The sequence below is a fragment of the Oncorhynchus masou genome, chromosome 24 (assembly GCF_036934945.1).
Source record: "Oncorhynchus masou masou isolate Uvic2021 chromosome 24, UVic_Omas_1.1, whole genome shotgun sequence".
In the NCBI taxonomy this organism is placed as follows: domain Eukaryota; kingdom Metazoa; phylum Chordata; class Actinopteri; order Salmoniformes; family Salmonidae; genus Oncorhynchus; species Oncorhynchus masou.
Window position 1 is genome coordinate 25,779,034 of NC_088235.1, and position 14,853 is coordinate 25,793,886.

The 14,853-nt window shown below is 41.5% G+C and overlaps 1 protein-coding gene across 3 annotated transcripts in view; it reads right to left on the minus strand.

The window, feature by feature from the left end:
• Positions 1-483: 483 nt before the first annotated feature.
• Positions 484-14,853, minus strand: part of LOC135511952 (ras-related C3 botulinum toxin substrate 3-like) — a 49,254-nt gene continuing 34,884 nt past the window's right edge. Inside the window, exons 3-6 of one of the 3 annotated variants that reach the window (XM_064933485.1) lie at positions 10,392-10,509; positions 10,156-10,218; positions 9,522-9,681; positions 484-4,828 (exon numbers count right to left, since the gene is read on the minus strand). In XM_064933485.1, coding sequence (XP_064789557.1) covers positions 4,698-4,828; positions 9,522-9,681; positions 10,156-10,218; positions 10,392-10,509 — 472 coding nt within the window. In that variant the 3' untranslated portion in view covers positions 484-4,697. Of the gene's footprint in view, positions 4,829-9,517; positions 9,682-10,155; positions 10,219-10,391; positions 10,510-14,853 lie in introns of all 3 variants that reach the window. The other 2 variants (XM_064933487.1, XM_064933486.1) reach the window with 2 other exon arrangements.

A 14,853-nucleotide genomic window follows, 5' to 3' on the forward strand; every position in this document is an offset into this window, starting at 1 on the left:
AGGATCCTTCAGTAGATCCAGACAGATGGGACCACTGATGGAATCCTTGGATTTTGCCATGTTGGATCTGACACTACCAGACTGAGCATAAAGAGATACTTTCTGTTTCTCTAGGAGTGTGTGCTTATAAGTGGGAATATTTCCTGGTTAAGTAAGTGTACTCGTACCTTTACACGGTGTGGTGATGGACAGAGGCAAGGAAGAGACCGCTGTGATTGTGATTGGTCAACCAGAGGTGGCTGTGAATGGGGAAGACAGGAGTATTTGGACTGGAGTTCAGAATCAGAAAACTGTAAGTATGCAAATTAACCAGACTTGATCTTCACACATTTGTATCATGACAGAAACAATCACATTGGTCTGGGAACAGGAGACGTGGTTTCTTGCTAAAAAATTAAAACCCACACACATATATATCACAAAGAATGATTAAATTAATTAAACACACTAGTACACTTCAAAACACTTGACACAAACTTGTTTCATATACATTTGTATTTATTATACAAAATGTAAATATTTCACAACACTGACATGTGAAGTCACAAAAAAGAAAAATAATTAAACCATTACACAAGTCGTCTCATTGCCAGTGCATTAAAAAAAGCTTTCTTAATAACAATGGGTTTGAATCACCAGTTCATATCTGTGCAGTAGTATTTAGCATATTTTCAGAGTTCTGAACTACAGCATTGAGGAATAGGATGAAATTATGTCTGAGGAATGGTTAGCTGCTCCGAGATTTGTGTCTCAGGAAAAATGGCTACCGAGAGGCAGTATTGACAACTTGGACAGGACCAGACACTCATTATTCAACCAGACAGTTGTTATGCCAGACAACATATTTATGACAAATAATAATAGTGCCGGGGGGGATAGCTGCCGTTTTACGGGCTCCTAACCAATTGTGCTATTTTGTGTTTTTTTCACATTGTTTTTAACTTATTTTGTACATAATGTTACTGCTACCATCTCCTATGACCGAAACCAGCTTATGGATATCAGAACAGCGATTATACACCTCAAACTGGATGAAGATTTTTTCTTGAATAAGTCTGACGCGAAAGATATACTGTTGCTCCCGGACCAGGCCCAAATTCCTGTCATTTGCACAAAGAAAAGACGGAGATACAGAGGACGCAGATCTGGGTGCCTTGTGAGAGTTCGTCGGCGAGGTGGTATCCCGCCTCCACCATCCGTTAAATTGGCCAACGTGCAATCACTGGAGAATAAACTGGATGAGCTCCGTTATTGACTATCCTACCAACAGGACATTAAACACTGTAATATCTTATGTTTCACAGAGTCGTGGCTGAACAACAACCAGGATAATGTAGTTGGCTGACTTTTCCGTGCATCGGTAGGATAGAACAGTAGAACAGTCCGGTAAGACAAGGGGTGGTGGTGTGTGCCTATTTGTCAATAACACTTTGTTCTCAATGTCTAATAATAAAGGAGTGCTGGTGATTCTCAGATGTGGACAACTACCTAGGTGTCTGGTTAGACGCACCGCTTTGCTTGATCTTGGCCAGGTCGCAATTGTAAATGAGAACTTGTTCTCAACTGGCCTACCTGGTTAAATTAAGGTGAAATAAAACAATAATGCTACAGGACTGGTTTTGCTAGCACAGACGAATAAGTTCCAGGATTCATCCAATGGCATTGAGGAATATACCACCTCAATCACCGGCTTTATCAAGAAATGCATTGACGACGTCATCCCCACAGTGACCATACGTACATATCCCAACCAGAAGCCATGGATTACAGGCAACATCCACACCGAACTAAAGGCTAGAGTTGCCGATTTCAAAGAGGGGGACACGAATCCGTGTATAAAAAAAATCCTACTATGCCCTCAGACAAACCATCAAACAGGCAAAGTTAATCTACAAGACCTTGCTAGGTAAAGTCCCCCGTTATCTCAGCTCGCTGGTCACCCACTTGGACAAAAGGAACACCTATGTGAGAATGCTTCAATATTGACTACAGCTCAGTGTTCAACACCATAGTGCCCACAAAGCTCATCACTAAGCTACGGACCCTGGGACAAAAACCTCCCTGATGGGCCGCCTCCAGGTAGTAAGGGTAGGAAACATCACATCTACCACACTGATCCTCAACACGGGGGCCCCTCAGGGGTGCGTGCTTAGTCTCCTCCTGTACTCCCTGTTCACCCACAACTGTGTGGTCAAGCACGACTTCAACACCACCATTAAGTTTGTTGACGACACAACGGTGGTAGGCCTGATCACCGACAACGATGAGACAGCCACTAGGGAGGTCGTCGGAGACCTGGCAGTGTAGTGCCAGGACAACAACAACTTCTCCCAAAATGTAAGCAAGACAAAGGAGTTGATCGTGGACTACAGGAAAAGGAGGGCCAAACACACACCCATTCACATCAATGGGGCTGTAGTGGAGCGGGTCGAGAGTTTCAAGTTCCTTGGTGTCCACATCAGCAACAAACTATCATGGTCCAAACACACCAAAACAGTTGTGAAGAGGGCACAACAACAACTTTTCCCTCTCAGGAGACAGAAAAGACTTGGCATGGGTCCCCAGATCTTTCAAAATTTCTACAGCTGTACCAAAAGCATCCTGACCGTTTGCATCACCTCCTGGTATGGCAACTGCTCAGCATTCAAGCATAAAACACTACAGAGGGTAGTGTGTACAGTCCAGTACATCACTGGGGCCAAGCTTCCTGCCATCCAAGACCTATATACTGGGCAGTGTCAGAGGAAGGCCCCAAAAAATTGTCAAAGACTCCAGTCACCCAAGTAATAGACTGTTCTCTCTGCTACCGCACGGCAAGCGGTACTGGAGCACCAAGTCTTAAGTCCAAAAGGCTCCTTAACAGCTTCTACCCCTAAGCCATAACACACAATTCATAAAAATGGCCACCTGGACTATTTGCATTGACCCCCCCCCCCCCCACCCCTTTAATTTTTTACACTGCTGCTACTCGTTGTTTATTATCTATATTCACTTTACCCCTACCTACATGTACAAATTACCTCAACTAACCTGTACCCCCTTGACGCAGCACCGGTACCCCCTGTACATAGCCTCATTATTGTAATAATATTTTCTTAACTCCATTTTCTTAAAACTGCATTGGTTAGGGGCTTGGAAGCATTTCACGGTCCACAACCGTTGTATTCAGCGCATGTGACAAATACAATTTTATTTTATTTGATGACAGAGAAGAATGCATTCCTTTATCTCACCACTACAGGGGAAGAAACAGTTATACTGCAGGTCTACAACAACCACAGAAACGCACTCGTTAATTAATTACATTGTTTTGCGATATGAGATCTATAGATTAAAAGTGAGTTACTAGCTAGGTTTCCATCCAATTGGCGGCAGATTTTTATGCACACATTCTAAAATCCCCCCCCCCCTTTTTTAAATGCGCAGTTTCCCACCAGAGAAATGTTTCAATCAAATTGACTTGTAGATAAAAGTCTGTGTGATGACGTAGGTCACAAAAATTACTTTTGCGGTTAAATTCCCATGTACCAAATAAAACGAATACAAGTCCATTTCATTCAACACAAAAACATTTTTTTTTGTTAAATAGCAAATGTGCCCACTCTGGTATGGGCATGTGCGCTCAAGCCAACAGTTCGCAGGTGCAGTGGGGTTATTCCATATGACAGTTAATATATCAATATTTGCACATGAAAGTGTTTCCACTAAAAAGGTTGGATGGAAACCTGGTTAGTATTATCCTTTTCTTCTGGAATTAAAGAGCTAAATATTCAGGTCCATAATAAATAGATATATCCATAATGCATTCCTCCTCTAAATATTATTTTGTACATTATCACTATACTCAGTTTGTGTAACACATAAAACAGACCACGGTTGTGATCATCCATTTCCCTTTTGCTGAATTAACAGTTTGGAGCAAAGTCTTGTCTATCACTACAATGCAGTAATAGTATCAGAAACATGACACTGCTTGAAATTTTACTCTCTCACACATACAGTGACATGCATGGGTAGATTAAAATAATTGGAAAATAAAGACATATTGTTTAAACCAATGCAAGCACCTCCATCAGAGGCATTCCTCAGGTAGCCAGGTTGTACAGCTCCCATGTCATTCTTGTCTGTTTGTCACATTATTCACTTCACAGAGTAGGGTGAAATTGCCCCTAATCACTGATCTAAGGTCATGTGTTTTTTCCCCGTAATGGTCAAGTTTAGGACTTGAGGCGGGAACGTTGATCCTAAATCTGTACCTAAGAACAACTTCAACCCAGAGCGACAGATTCACAGTACAGACTGTTTTGAGTGCTGTATCAACTCAAGCTAACAGGACTGAGAGGGAGTAGGGTTATATGAGTGAGAGTAGACACCTCAAGTGCTTTCCTCTGTGTAAAAACAAACAAATGGCAACTTGACGACACATCTTTACACCTGATCAAATGATCTTCCTATTGTAAAAAAAAATCCAGTATTTATTTCTCTTGGGGCCAATCCTAACTTGAGATCAAATATTCCATTGACATGAATCCATTATTGACACAAACGTCAGTTAAAATTGCCGTTACGTGGTGTTTCAAGTTAGGACTTGTCCCGAAGAGAAGTAGTGATTGTTATGGTGATGTTTTAGTGTACCAGATGTATCGTCATGACGATGGCCACTATGTTGGAGGTTGATCCTGGAACAATAAGAGCCCTCAGAACACTGTGCACCTCTTGCCCCTCTTCTTGACGGGTGGGGGGCACAGCACAGCACGGATGGCCTCGTCAAATACCGTCTTCAACCCTCGCTGGGTCAGGGCCGAGCACTCCAGGTACTTCACAGCACCTGACCACCACACACAAACAAACATCTTTATTACACATCTATAATCAAATTAAGTATTTTATCCATTAGTTCATCTGACATTTAGTAAATAGATAAAGGGCTTAATTGCCAAAATCTCACACTATCCCTTTAAAAAAGGTACAGACTCAGACATATGACATCAAGCACAGAGGGTCACTTGCTGTTTGGGGCAATACCCTGTGAATGTAACCACCCCGCTATACTTCGGTATCATATGCCCTAATCTTGTGAATGGACTTCACGATTATATCATCAAATTTGTGAGAACGCTGTAATTTTTTATATATACAGTACCAAAAAAAAAAGTTTGGACACACCTACTTTATTGTAGAATAATAGTGAAGACATCCAAACTATGAAATAATACATATGGAATCATGTAGTAACTGAAAAAGTGTTAACAAATCAAAATATATTTGATATTTGAGATTCTTCAAAGTAGCCACCATTTGCTAAGATGACAGCTTTGCACACTCTTGGTATTTTGTCAACCAGCTTCATTAGGTACAGTAGTAGGTAGTCACCTGGAATACATTTCATTTAACAGGTGTGCCTCGTTAGACAGCTTTAAAATAAAAAAATAAAAATGCGCAGCAGCCTCTCTTTCTCGCTCTCTCATGAAGCAACACCCACCTCTACAAGTGCCAATCCAATAGCGTGGCTATATGCAAATACAACAGGCCCAGTCTTACCCAATCATATCATTCCAAATAACCTCTGCGGAACCTTGGGACAAGCAGGCAGAAAGATGTGACCGCAGTTCAACTGTTAATATCACAGATATACTGGTAACTAAGCTCTTTGTTTTATATGGCTTGTTAAAAATTTTAAAAAGTTGATGCGAAAAACTGTTTATTGAAACACGACTGGACTGAACAGTTAATTCATTCTCCCCCAAACTAGCACAAAACCAATGTGTCTGATATGCAGCAAGTCCGTAACTCTTGTGAAAAGTGCCAATGTTAGGCTCCATTATGACACCAGGGATAGTAAATTTGATCAGATGTATCCCCTACACACACACACACACACACAGAGGTGAGAACAAACAAGATTAACCAACTCAAATCCCAATATGAAAAAGGTCCACCAAAGTCCTTGTCAATTCCCTGACAGACTAACAACGTGCAATGGAGTGTTCACTGAGGATCGCTTGGGTTTTGGGAAAACAAAAACCTTTTCAGACGCTGAGATGGTAAAAGGACGCATGTGTGAAGATGCTGACACCTTCCTTGAAGGTGAACAAAAAGGATGAGCTCAGAGAAAAGATCAAACAGATCGCGCTGTCAGATTCACAGCAATGAGGAGAACTGAAATATTAGCTGAAGATTTAACTTCACCATATGATGCGGTCATTCAGAATGCACCATGCATTTCATTAGCTGTGGATGAATCAACAGATAACACTGATAATGCCCAGCTTCTGGTGTTTGTCAGATTTTATAACGAAACAAAGAAGGAATTCTGTGAGGAGCTGTTGGGCTTAACCCATCTAGAAGCACACACAGGTAGAGGAAACCCATGAGGTCATCAAAGGGATGTTGACAAAAAGGGGGATAGATCTGAAGACCATGGTCTCAAACACCAAAGATGGAGCTCCCGCCATGATTGGAAGAGGGACAGACATTACATCACACCTCAAATCAACTGACTGTTGAGCTGCAGGGACAGGACAACACAGTTGTGATATGATAACAGCAGTCCGGGCTTTCCAGGAGACAGAGGTTTCCAACCATGTAGATTTCATCCAGAAGCTGATGGAGAACTTCAAGGCAAGCTTTGATGACTTCACTGTTGGAAGAGAACTGCTGCTGCTCATCCAGAACCCCTTCTTGGTCACAAATGTGACAAAGTTGTCAGAAGAAGCCAAACAGATCTTCAGATGGGTAGATGTTACATCACTGACAGTTGATTAAGCTGCAAGAAAATGTGTCATTAAAGGAGCAGGCTGGTGATTGAGATTGTCCCGGAATGCTGCTTAGCAGACAGGTCAAGCGGCTCTGCCTACTTGACAGAGCCGCTAAGCTGCTAGCCATCAAGCTAACGAAGTTAGTCCCAGATGAGTTTTCCAATGGAGCCCTCGGTCTACGCTTTGTTTCAGGACAAACCGGATCACTCAGACTTACAATGCAGCAATTGTTTGCTTGCCAAGGATTATAGGCATGAGGTGGCTTCCTTGATCACGCATGTTGCCTGCCCATGTAAGAAACTGGGGGAAACGCAGAGTGGAATGATTACCTTTTCTACGCTGGTGGCTGGATGGCGTTTGCGCTTGTTGGATGCATCTCCCCCTTGTCGTTTGTCATTATCCGACTTGCAGGTGTTGCCCGGGACTCCTCTATCTTATAGCTGAGTCGAAGGAGCACAGCAAGAGGAGCAAGGCAATCAACGATGGTCGCATGTCACGAGCCGTGGAAGCTAAAGACAGCGGCCTCCCACAAAGTAGTCTACACTCCCATCGAGAGGTCCGGAGCGGATTCAAATAATGAATTGTTTAGCCATCCAGGAGCTTGATCTTCCTGCACCTTCGTCTCTGGGGGTACCGGTGTCTGCGGCCGCAGTGCCTACTACTACGATTTTGAAGTCGACGTAGACAACCTTCCGTTCCCGCTCTGAATTGAGCAGGGCCTCTCCATCTGTCGGAGGCCTGCAACATCCTGTGAAGCATGGGAGTGGGCGGCTTTCCTCATCCTTCTCGTCAGCCATGATTTTGGGCAGCTCCATGGTAAGAAATGTGACTGTTCCTATCTCGGAGATGGAGTAAATGACATTACCAAGCTGCTCCCAAATGCACTACATCAGGGCAAATTGATTCTATCGTAGTCCATGTGGGTTTTACTTACATTATGAAGGACAGCTCTGAACAGTTGAAACTAGATTTTAAAGAGCTGATTGCTAGACACTAAAAAAATACCCATCATAATTGGCCTTGTGCCCTCAATGAATCGTGGCATGAATGCTTTTGCAGGATTCTTTCTCTTCACAACTGGCTACATGATTATTGCAGCTGAAACGGGTGTAACATTTGTTGACAATTTCGATACCTTCTGGAAACAAAACACGTTTTATAAGGAGGATGGGATAAAGGTAAAAAAGAAAATGACTGTAAAAACTGTCAAATCCATGTGGATTGATGAGGAATTTAAAAATGTTATGGTTGAGAGGGATGAGGCTAAAGGAATGGCAAATAAGTCTGGCTGCACAACCGATTGGCAACTGTATTGCAAATTGAGAAATTATGTGACTAAACTGAATAAAAATAAGAATCTACACTATGAAACAAAGCTAAATGACATAAAGAATGATAGTAAAAAGCTTTAGAGCACCTTAAATTACATTTTGGGAAAAAAGGCAAACTCCGCCCCATCATTCATTGAATCAGATGGCTCATTCATCACAAAACCAACTGATATTGCCAATTACTTTTATTTTTCATTGGCAAGATTAGCAAACTTAGTCATGACATGCCAGCAACAAACGTTGCCACTACACAAAGTATATCTGTCCAAACTATGAAAGACAAGTATTGTCATTTTTACACCCCCTGCTATATTGTGGATAAAGAGTGTCTGACAGAACACAGAGGGTGTTTTTTAATGGAAGCCTCTCCAACATATAGGAGAAGCTTCTTCAAAAAAATGGCTTAACAAAGAGCTGCAGTTAGTTTCAGAGTGGTTAGTAAGGAATAAGTTAGTCGTAAATATTTATACAACTAAAAGCATTGTATTTGGGACAAATCATTCACTAAACCACAACTAAATCTTGTAATAAATCATGTGGAATTTGAGCAAGTTGAGGTGACTAAACTGCTTAGAGTAACCCTGGATTTTAAACCGTCATGGTCAAAACATGTTGATACAGTCAGAGATCAGGTGAAGTCTGTCCGTAATAAAGTGCTGCTCTACCATCTTAACAAAACTATCAACAAGGCAGGTCCTACAGGCCCTAGTTTTGTTCCACTTGGACCACTGTTCAGTCGTGTGGTCAGGTGCCACAAAAAAAGGACTTAGGAAAATTACAATAGGTTCAGAACAGGGCAGCACAGCTGGCCCTTGAATATACACAGAGAACTAACAATAATATGCATGTCAATCTCTCCTGGCTCAAAGTGCAGGAGGAATTGACTTCATCTCTACTTGTATTTATGAGAGGTATTGACATGTTGAGTGCACCCGGGTGTCTCTTTGGGCTACTGGCGCATAGCTCGGAAACCCATGCACACAAGAGGTCTCTTCACAGTCCCCAAGTCCAGAACAGACTATGGGAGGCGCACAGCACTGCATAGAGCAAGGACTACATGGAACTCTATTCCACATCAAGTAACTGATGCAAGCAGTAGAATGTGATTTAATAAACAGATAAAAAATACAGCATAGGCAACATAGGCACAGACACATGCATACATACAATAACATACCTACTATACACAGGTATTTTGTATTGTAGATATGTGGTAGTGGTGGAGTAGGGGCCTGAGGGCACACAGTGTGTTGTGAAATCTGTGAATGTTTTGCAATGTTTTTTAAATTGTATAACTGCCTTAAATTTTGCTGGATCCCAGGAAGAGTAGCTGCTGCCTAATGGCGATCCATAATAAATACAAATACCAATACAAATACATTAGCTGTTCCGAATGTGGGCGATGGATGGGCAGACATCCACACAGACTGACCTATCTCCCGTGCCATGGCCAGGCCCTGGGGGTAGGTGATGGGGGACAGCTTCTTGTCCCTCAGCCTCTCTGTGGTGTCCTTGTCATCTCTCAGATCCAGTTTAGTGCCCACCAGGATGATGGGGGTGTTGGGGCAGTGGTGTCTCACCTCTGGGTACCACTGAGACACGCCACATACAGAGGGTAAAGGTCATTAGGTCAAATATGGAGATTAAGGCTGGGTAGAACAGAGATATAGAAATATAACCTCTAATCTGATTTATGGACATAGATGGATTATAGGACTATTATGGATAGTGTAGAACAGAATAGCAGAACGCAGTAAAACACAATAGAACACCATTAGACACTGCTGAAAAACCTCACATATCTTTTAAAAACACCAAATCAAATTTAGTGAATCATAACATAACCAGAGTCATATACAGAGAGAGTTTGACACATAGAAAGGTGTGTGATGTCATCTAAGAGCATCGTAATGCTTTTGAGTTGAAACCACAATGGCCAAACTCTCTCTATATCAGGACTATAGCTATAAAACATGAACCAGGGAGAGCTATAGATGTGCTTCTTTAGGTCAGGCTCGGCAGGTCCCCTGTTCCTGTGTCTGTGAGCAGGTAGGTTCAGTACTGACCTTAGCTCGGACGTTCTCAAAGGAGGCCGGGCTGACCAGGGAGAAGCATATCAAGAACACATCCTGGGGAGAACCATAAAGAGACAGACCTTAGGGTGAAACCACTGAGATCAACCAACCACGGAATCACCTGACTCCACATGGGACAGACTGGAAGAATAGCTCTTCTGCGATTAGTAGATAGCAAATCAATCCTTCACAGAAAGAAAATGGGTTAGAAGCTGTGTGTGTGTTACCGTCTGTGGATAGGACAGTGGTCGGAGTCTGTCGTAGTCTTCCTGTCCTGCTGTATCCCATAGACCCAGATTCACTGGTTTCCCATCGACCATCACATTGGCAGAGTAGTTGTCAAAGCTGCAGGGAGAGGAAACCATCTCTTTATATCCGGATGCCAGCTTTATGTATAGCGTAGACACCTAAAATACAGCTCTGTGTATAGCGTAGACGCCTAAAATACAGCTCTGTGTATAGCGTAGACACCTAAAATACAGCTCTGTGTATAGCGTAGACGCCTAAAATACAGCTCTGTGTATAGCGTAGACGCCTAAAATACAGCTCTGTGTATAGCGTAGATGCCAAAAATAAAGCTCTGTGTAATAGTAGACACCAAAAATACAGCTCTGTGGATAGCATAGACGCCTAAAATACTGCTCTGTGTATAGCATAGACGCCTAAAATACAGCTCTGTGTATAGCATAGACGCCTAAAATACAGCTCTGTGTAATAGTAGACACCAAAAATACAGCCCTGTGTAATAGACACCAAAAATACAGCTCTGTGTAATAGTAGACGCCTAATATACAGCTCTGTGTAATAGTAGACGCCTAATATACAGCTCTGTGTAATAGTAGACGCCTAATATACAGCTCTGTGTAATAGTAGACGCCTAATATACAGCTCTGTGTAACAGTAGACGCCTAGTATACGGCTCTGTGTAATAGTAGACGCCTAATATACAGCTCTGTGTAATAGTAGACGCCTAATATATAGCTCTGTGTAACAGTAGACGCCTAATATACAGCTCTGTGTAATAGTAGACGCCTAATATACAGCTCTGTGTAATAGTAGACGCCTAATATACAGCTCTGTGTAATAGTAGACGCCTAATATACAGCTCTGTGTAATAGTAGACGCCTAATATACAGCTCTGTGTAATAGTAGACGCCTAATATACAGCTCTGTGTATAGCGTAGATGACTAATATAGAGCTCTGCGTAATAGTAGACGCCTAATATACAGCTCTGCGTAATAGTAGACGCCTAATATACAGCTCTGCGTAATAGTAGATGCCTAATATACAGCTCTGTGTAATAGTAGACACCTAATATACAGCTCTGTGTATAGCGTAGACGCCTAATATACAGCTCTGCGTAATAGTAGATGCCTAATATACAGCTCTGCGTAATAGTAGATGCCTAATATACAGCTCTGTGTAATAGTAGACGCCTAATATACAGCTCTGTGTATAGCGTAGATGCCTAATATACAGCTCTGCGTAATAGTAGACGCCTAATATACAGCTCTGTGTAATAGTAGACGCCTAATATACAGCTCTGTGTAATAGTAGACGCCTAATATACAGCTCTGTGTATAGCGTAGATGCCTAATATAGAGCTCTGCGTAATAGTAGACGCCTAATATACAGCTCTGCGTAATAGTAGATGCCTAATATACAGCTCTGTGTAATAGTAGATGCCTAATATACAGCTCTGTGTAACAGTAGACGCCTAATATACAGCTCTGTGTAATAGTAGACACCTAATATACAGCTCTGTGTAATAGTAGACGCCTAATATACAGCTCTGCGTAATAGTAGATGCCTAATATACAGCTCTGCGTAATAGAAGATTCCTAATATACAGCTCTGTGTAATAGTAGACGCCTAATATACAGCTCTGTGTATAGCGTAGATGCCTAATATAGAGCTCTGCGTAATAGTAGACGCCTAATATACAGCTCTGCGTAATAGTAGATGCCTAATATACAGCTCTGTGTAATAGTAGACGCCTAATATACAGCTCTGTGTAACAGTAGACGCCTAATATACAGCTCTGTGTAATAGTAGACACCTAATATACAGCTCTGTGTAATAGTAGACGCCTAATATACAGCTCTGCGTAATAGTAGATGCCTAATATACAGCTCTGCGTAATAGAAGATTCCTAATATACAGCTCTGTGTAATAGTAGACGCCTAATATACAGCTCTGTGTAATAGTAGACACCTAATATACAGCTCTGTGTATAGCGTAGAAGCCTAATATACAGCTCTGCGTAATAGTAGATGCCTAATATAGAGCTCTGCGTAATAGTAGACGCCTAATATACAGCTCTGTGTATAGCGTAGACGCCTAATATACAGCTCTGCGTATAGCGTAGACGCCTAATATACAGCTCTGTGTAACAGTAGACGCCTAATATACAGCTCTGTGTAATAGTAGACACCTAATATACAGCTCTGTGTAATAGTAGACGCCTAATATACAGCTCTGCGTAATAGTAGATGCCTAATATACAGCTCTGCGTAATAGAAGATTCCTAATATACAGCTCTGTGTAATAGTAGACACCTAATATACAGCTCTGTGTATAGCGTAGACGCCTAATATACAGCTCTGCGTAATAGTAGATGCCTAATATACAGCTCTGCGTAATAGTAGATGCCTAATATACAGCTCTGTGTAATAGTAGACGCCTAATATACAGCTCTGTGTATAGCGTAGATGCCTAATATACAGCTCTGCGTAATAGTAGACGCCTAATATACAGCTCTGTGTAATAGTAGACGCCTAATATACAGCTCTGTGTAATAGTAGACGCCTAATATACAGCTCTGTGTATAGCGTAGATGCCTAATATAGAGCTCTGCGTAATAGTAGACGCCTAATATACAGCTCTGCGTAATAGTAGATGCCTAATATACAGCTCTGTGTAATAGTAGATGCCTAATATACAGCTCTGTGTAACAGTAGACGCCTAATATACAGCTCTGTGTAATAGTAGACACCTAATATACAGCTCTGTGTAATAGTAGACGCCTAATATACAGCTCTGCGTAATAGTAGATGCCTAATATACAGCTCTGCGTAATAGAAGATTCCTAATATACAGCTCTGTGTAATAGTAGACGCCTAATATACAGCTCTGTGTATAGCGTAGATGCCTAATATAGAGCTCTGCGTAATAGTAGACGCCTAATATACAGCTCTGCGTAATAGTAGATGCCTAATATACAGCTCTGTGTAATAGTAGACGCCTAATATACAGCTCTGTGTAACAGTAGACGCCTAATATACAGCTCTGTGTAATAGTAGACACCTAATATACAGCTCTGTGTAATAGTAGACGCCTAATATACAGCTCTGCGTAATAGTAGATGCCTAATATACAGCTCTGCGTAATAGAAGATTCCTAATATACAGCTCTGTGTAATAGTAGACGCCTAATATACAGCTCTGTGTAATAGTAGACACCTAATATACAGCTCTGTGTATAGCGTAGAAGCCTAATATACAGCTCTGCGTAATAGTAGATGCCTAATATACAGCTCTGCGTAATAGTAGACGCCTAATATACAGCTCTGTGTATAGCGTAGACGCCTAATATACAGCTCTGCGTATAGCGTAGACGCCTAATATACAGCTCTGTGTAACAGTAGACGCCTAATATACAGCTCTGTGTAATAGTAGACACCTAATATACAGCTCTGTGTAATAGTAGACGCCTAATATACAGCTCTGCGTAATAGTAGATGCCTAATATACAGCTCTGCGTAATAGAAGATTCCTAATATACAGCTCTGTGTAATAGTAGACACCTAATATACAGCTCTGTGTATAGCGTAGACGCCTAATATACAGCTCTGCGTAATAGTAGATGCCTAATATACAGCTCTGCGTAATAGTAGATGCCTAATATACAGCTCTGTGTAATAGTAGACGCCTAATATACAGCTCTGTGTATAGCGTAGATGCCTAATATACAGCTCTGCGTAATAGTAGACGCCTAATATACAGCTCTGTGTAATAGTAGACGCCTAATATACAGCTCTGTGTAATAGTAGACGCCTAATATACAGCTCTGTGTATAGCGTAGATGCCTAATATAGAGCTCTGCGTAATAGTAGACGCCTAATATACAGCTCTGCGTAATAGTAGATGCCTAATATACAGCTCTGTGTAATAGTAGATGCCTAATATACAGCTCTGTGTAACAGTAGACGCCTAATATACAGCTCTGTGTAATAGTAGACACCTAATATACAGCTCTGTGTAATAGTAGACGCCTAATATACAGCTCTGCGTAATAGTAGATGCCTAATATACAGCTCTGCGTAATAGAAGATTCCTAATATACAGCTCTGTGTAATAGTAGACGCCTAATATACAGCTCTGTGTATAGCGTAGATGCCTAATATAGAGCTCTGCGTAATAGTAGACGCCTAATATACAGCTCTGCGTAATAGTAGATGCCTAATATACAGCTCTGTGTAATAGTAGACGCCTAATATACAGCTCTGTGTAACAGTAGACGCCTAATATACAGCTCTGTGTAATAGTAGACACCTAATATACAGCTCTGTGTAATAGTAGACGCCTAATATACAGCTCTGCGTAATAGTAGATGCCTAATATACAGCTCTGCGTAATAGAAGATTCCTAATATACAGCTCTGTGTAATAGTAGACGCCTAATATACAG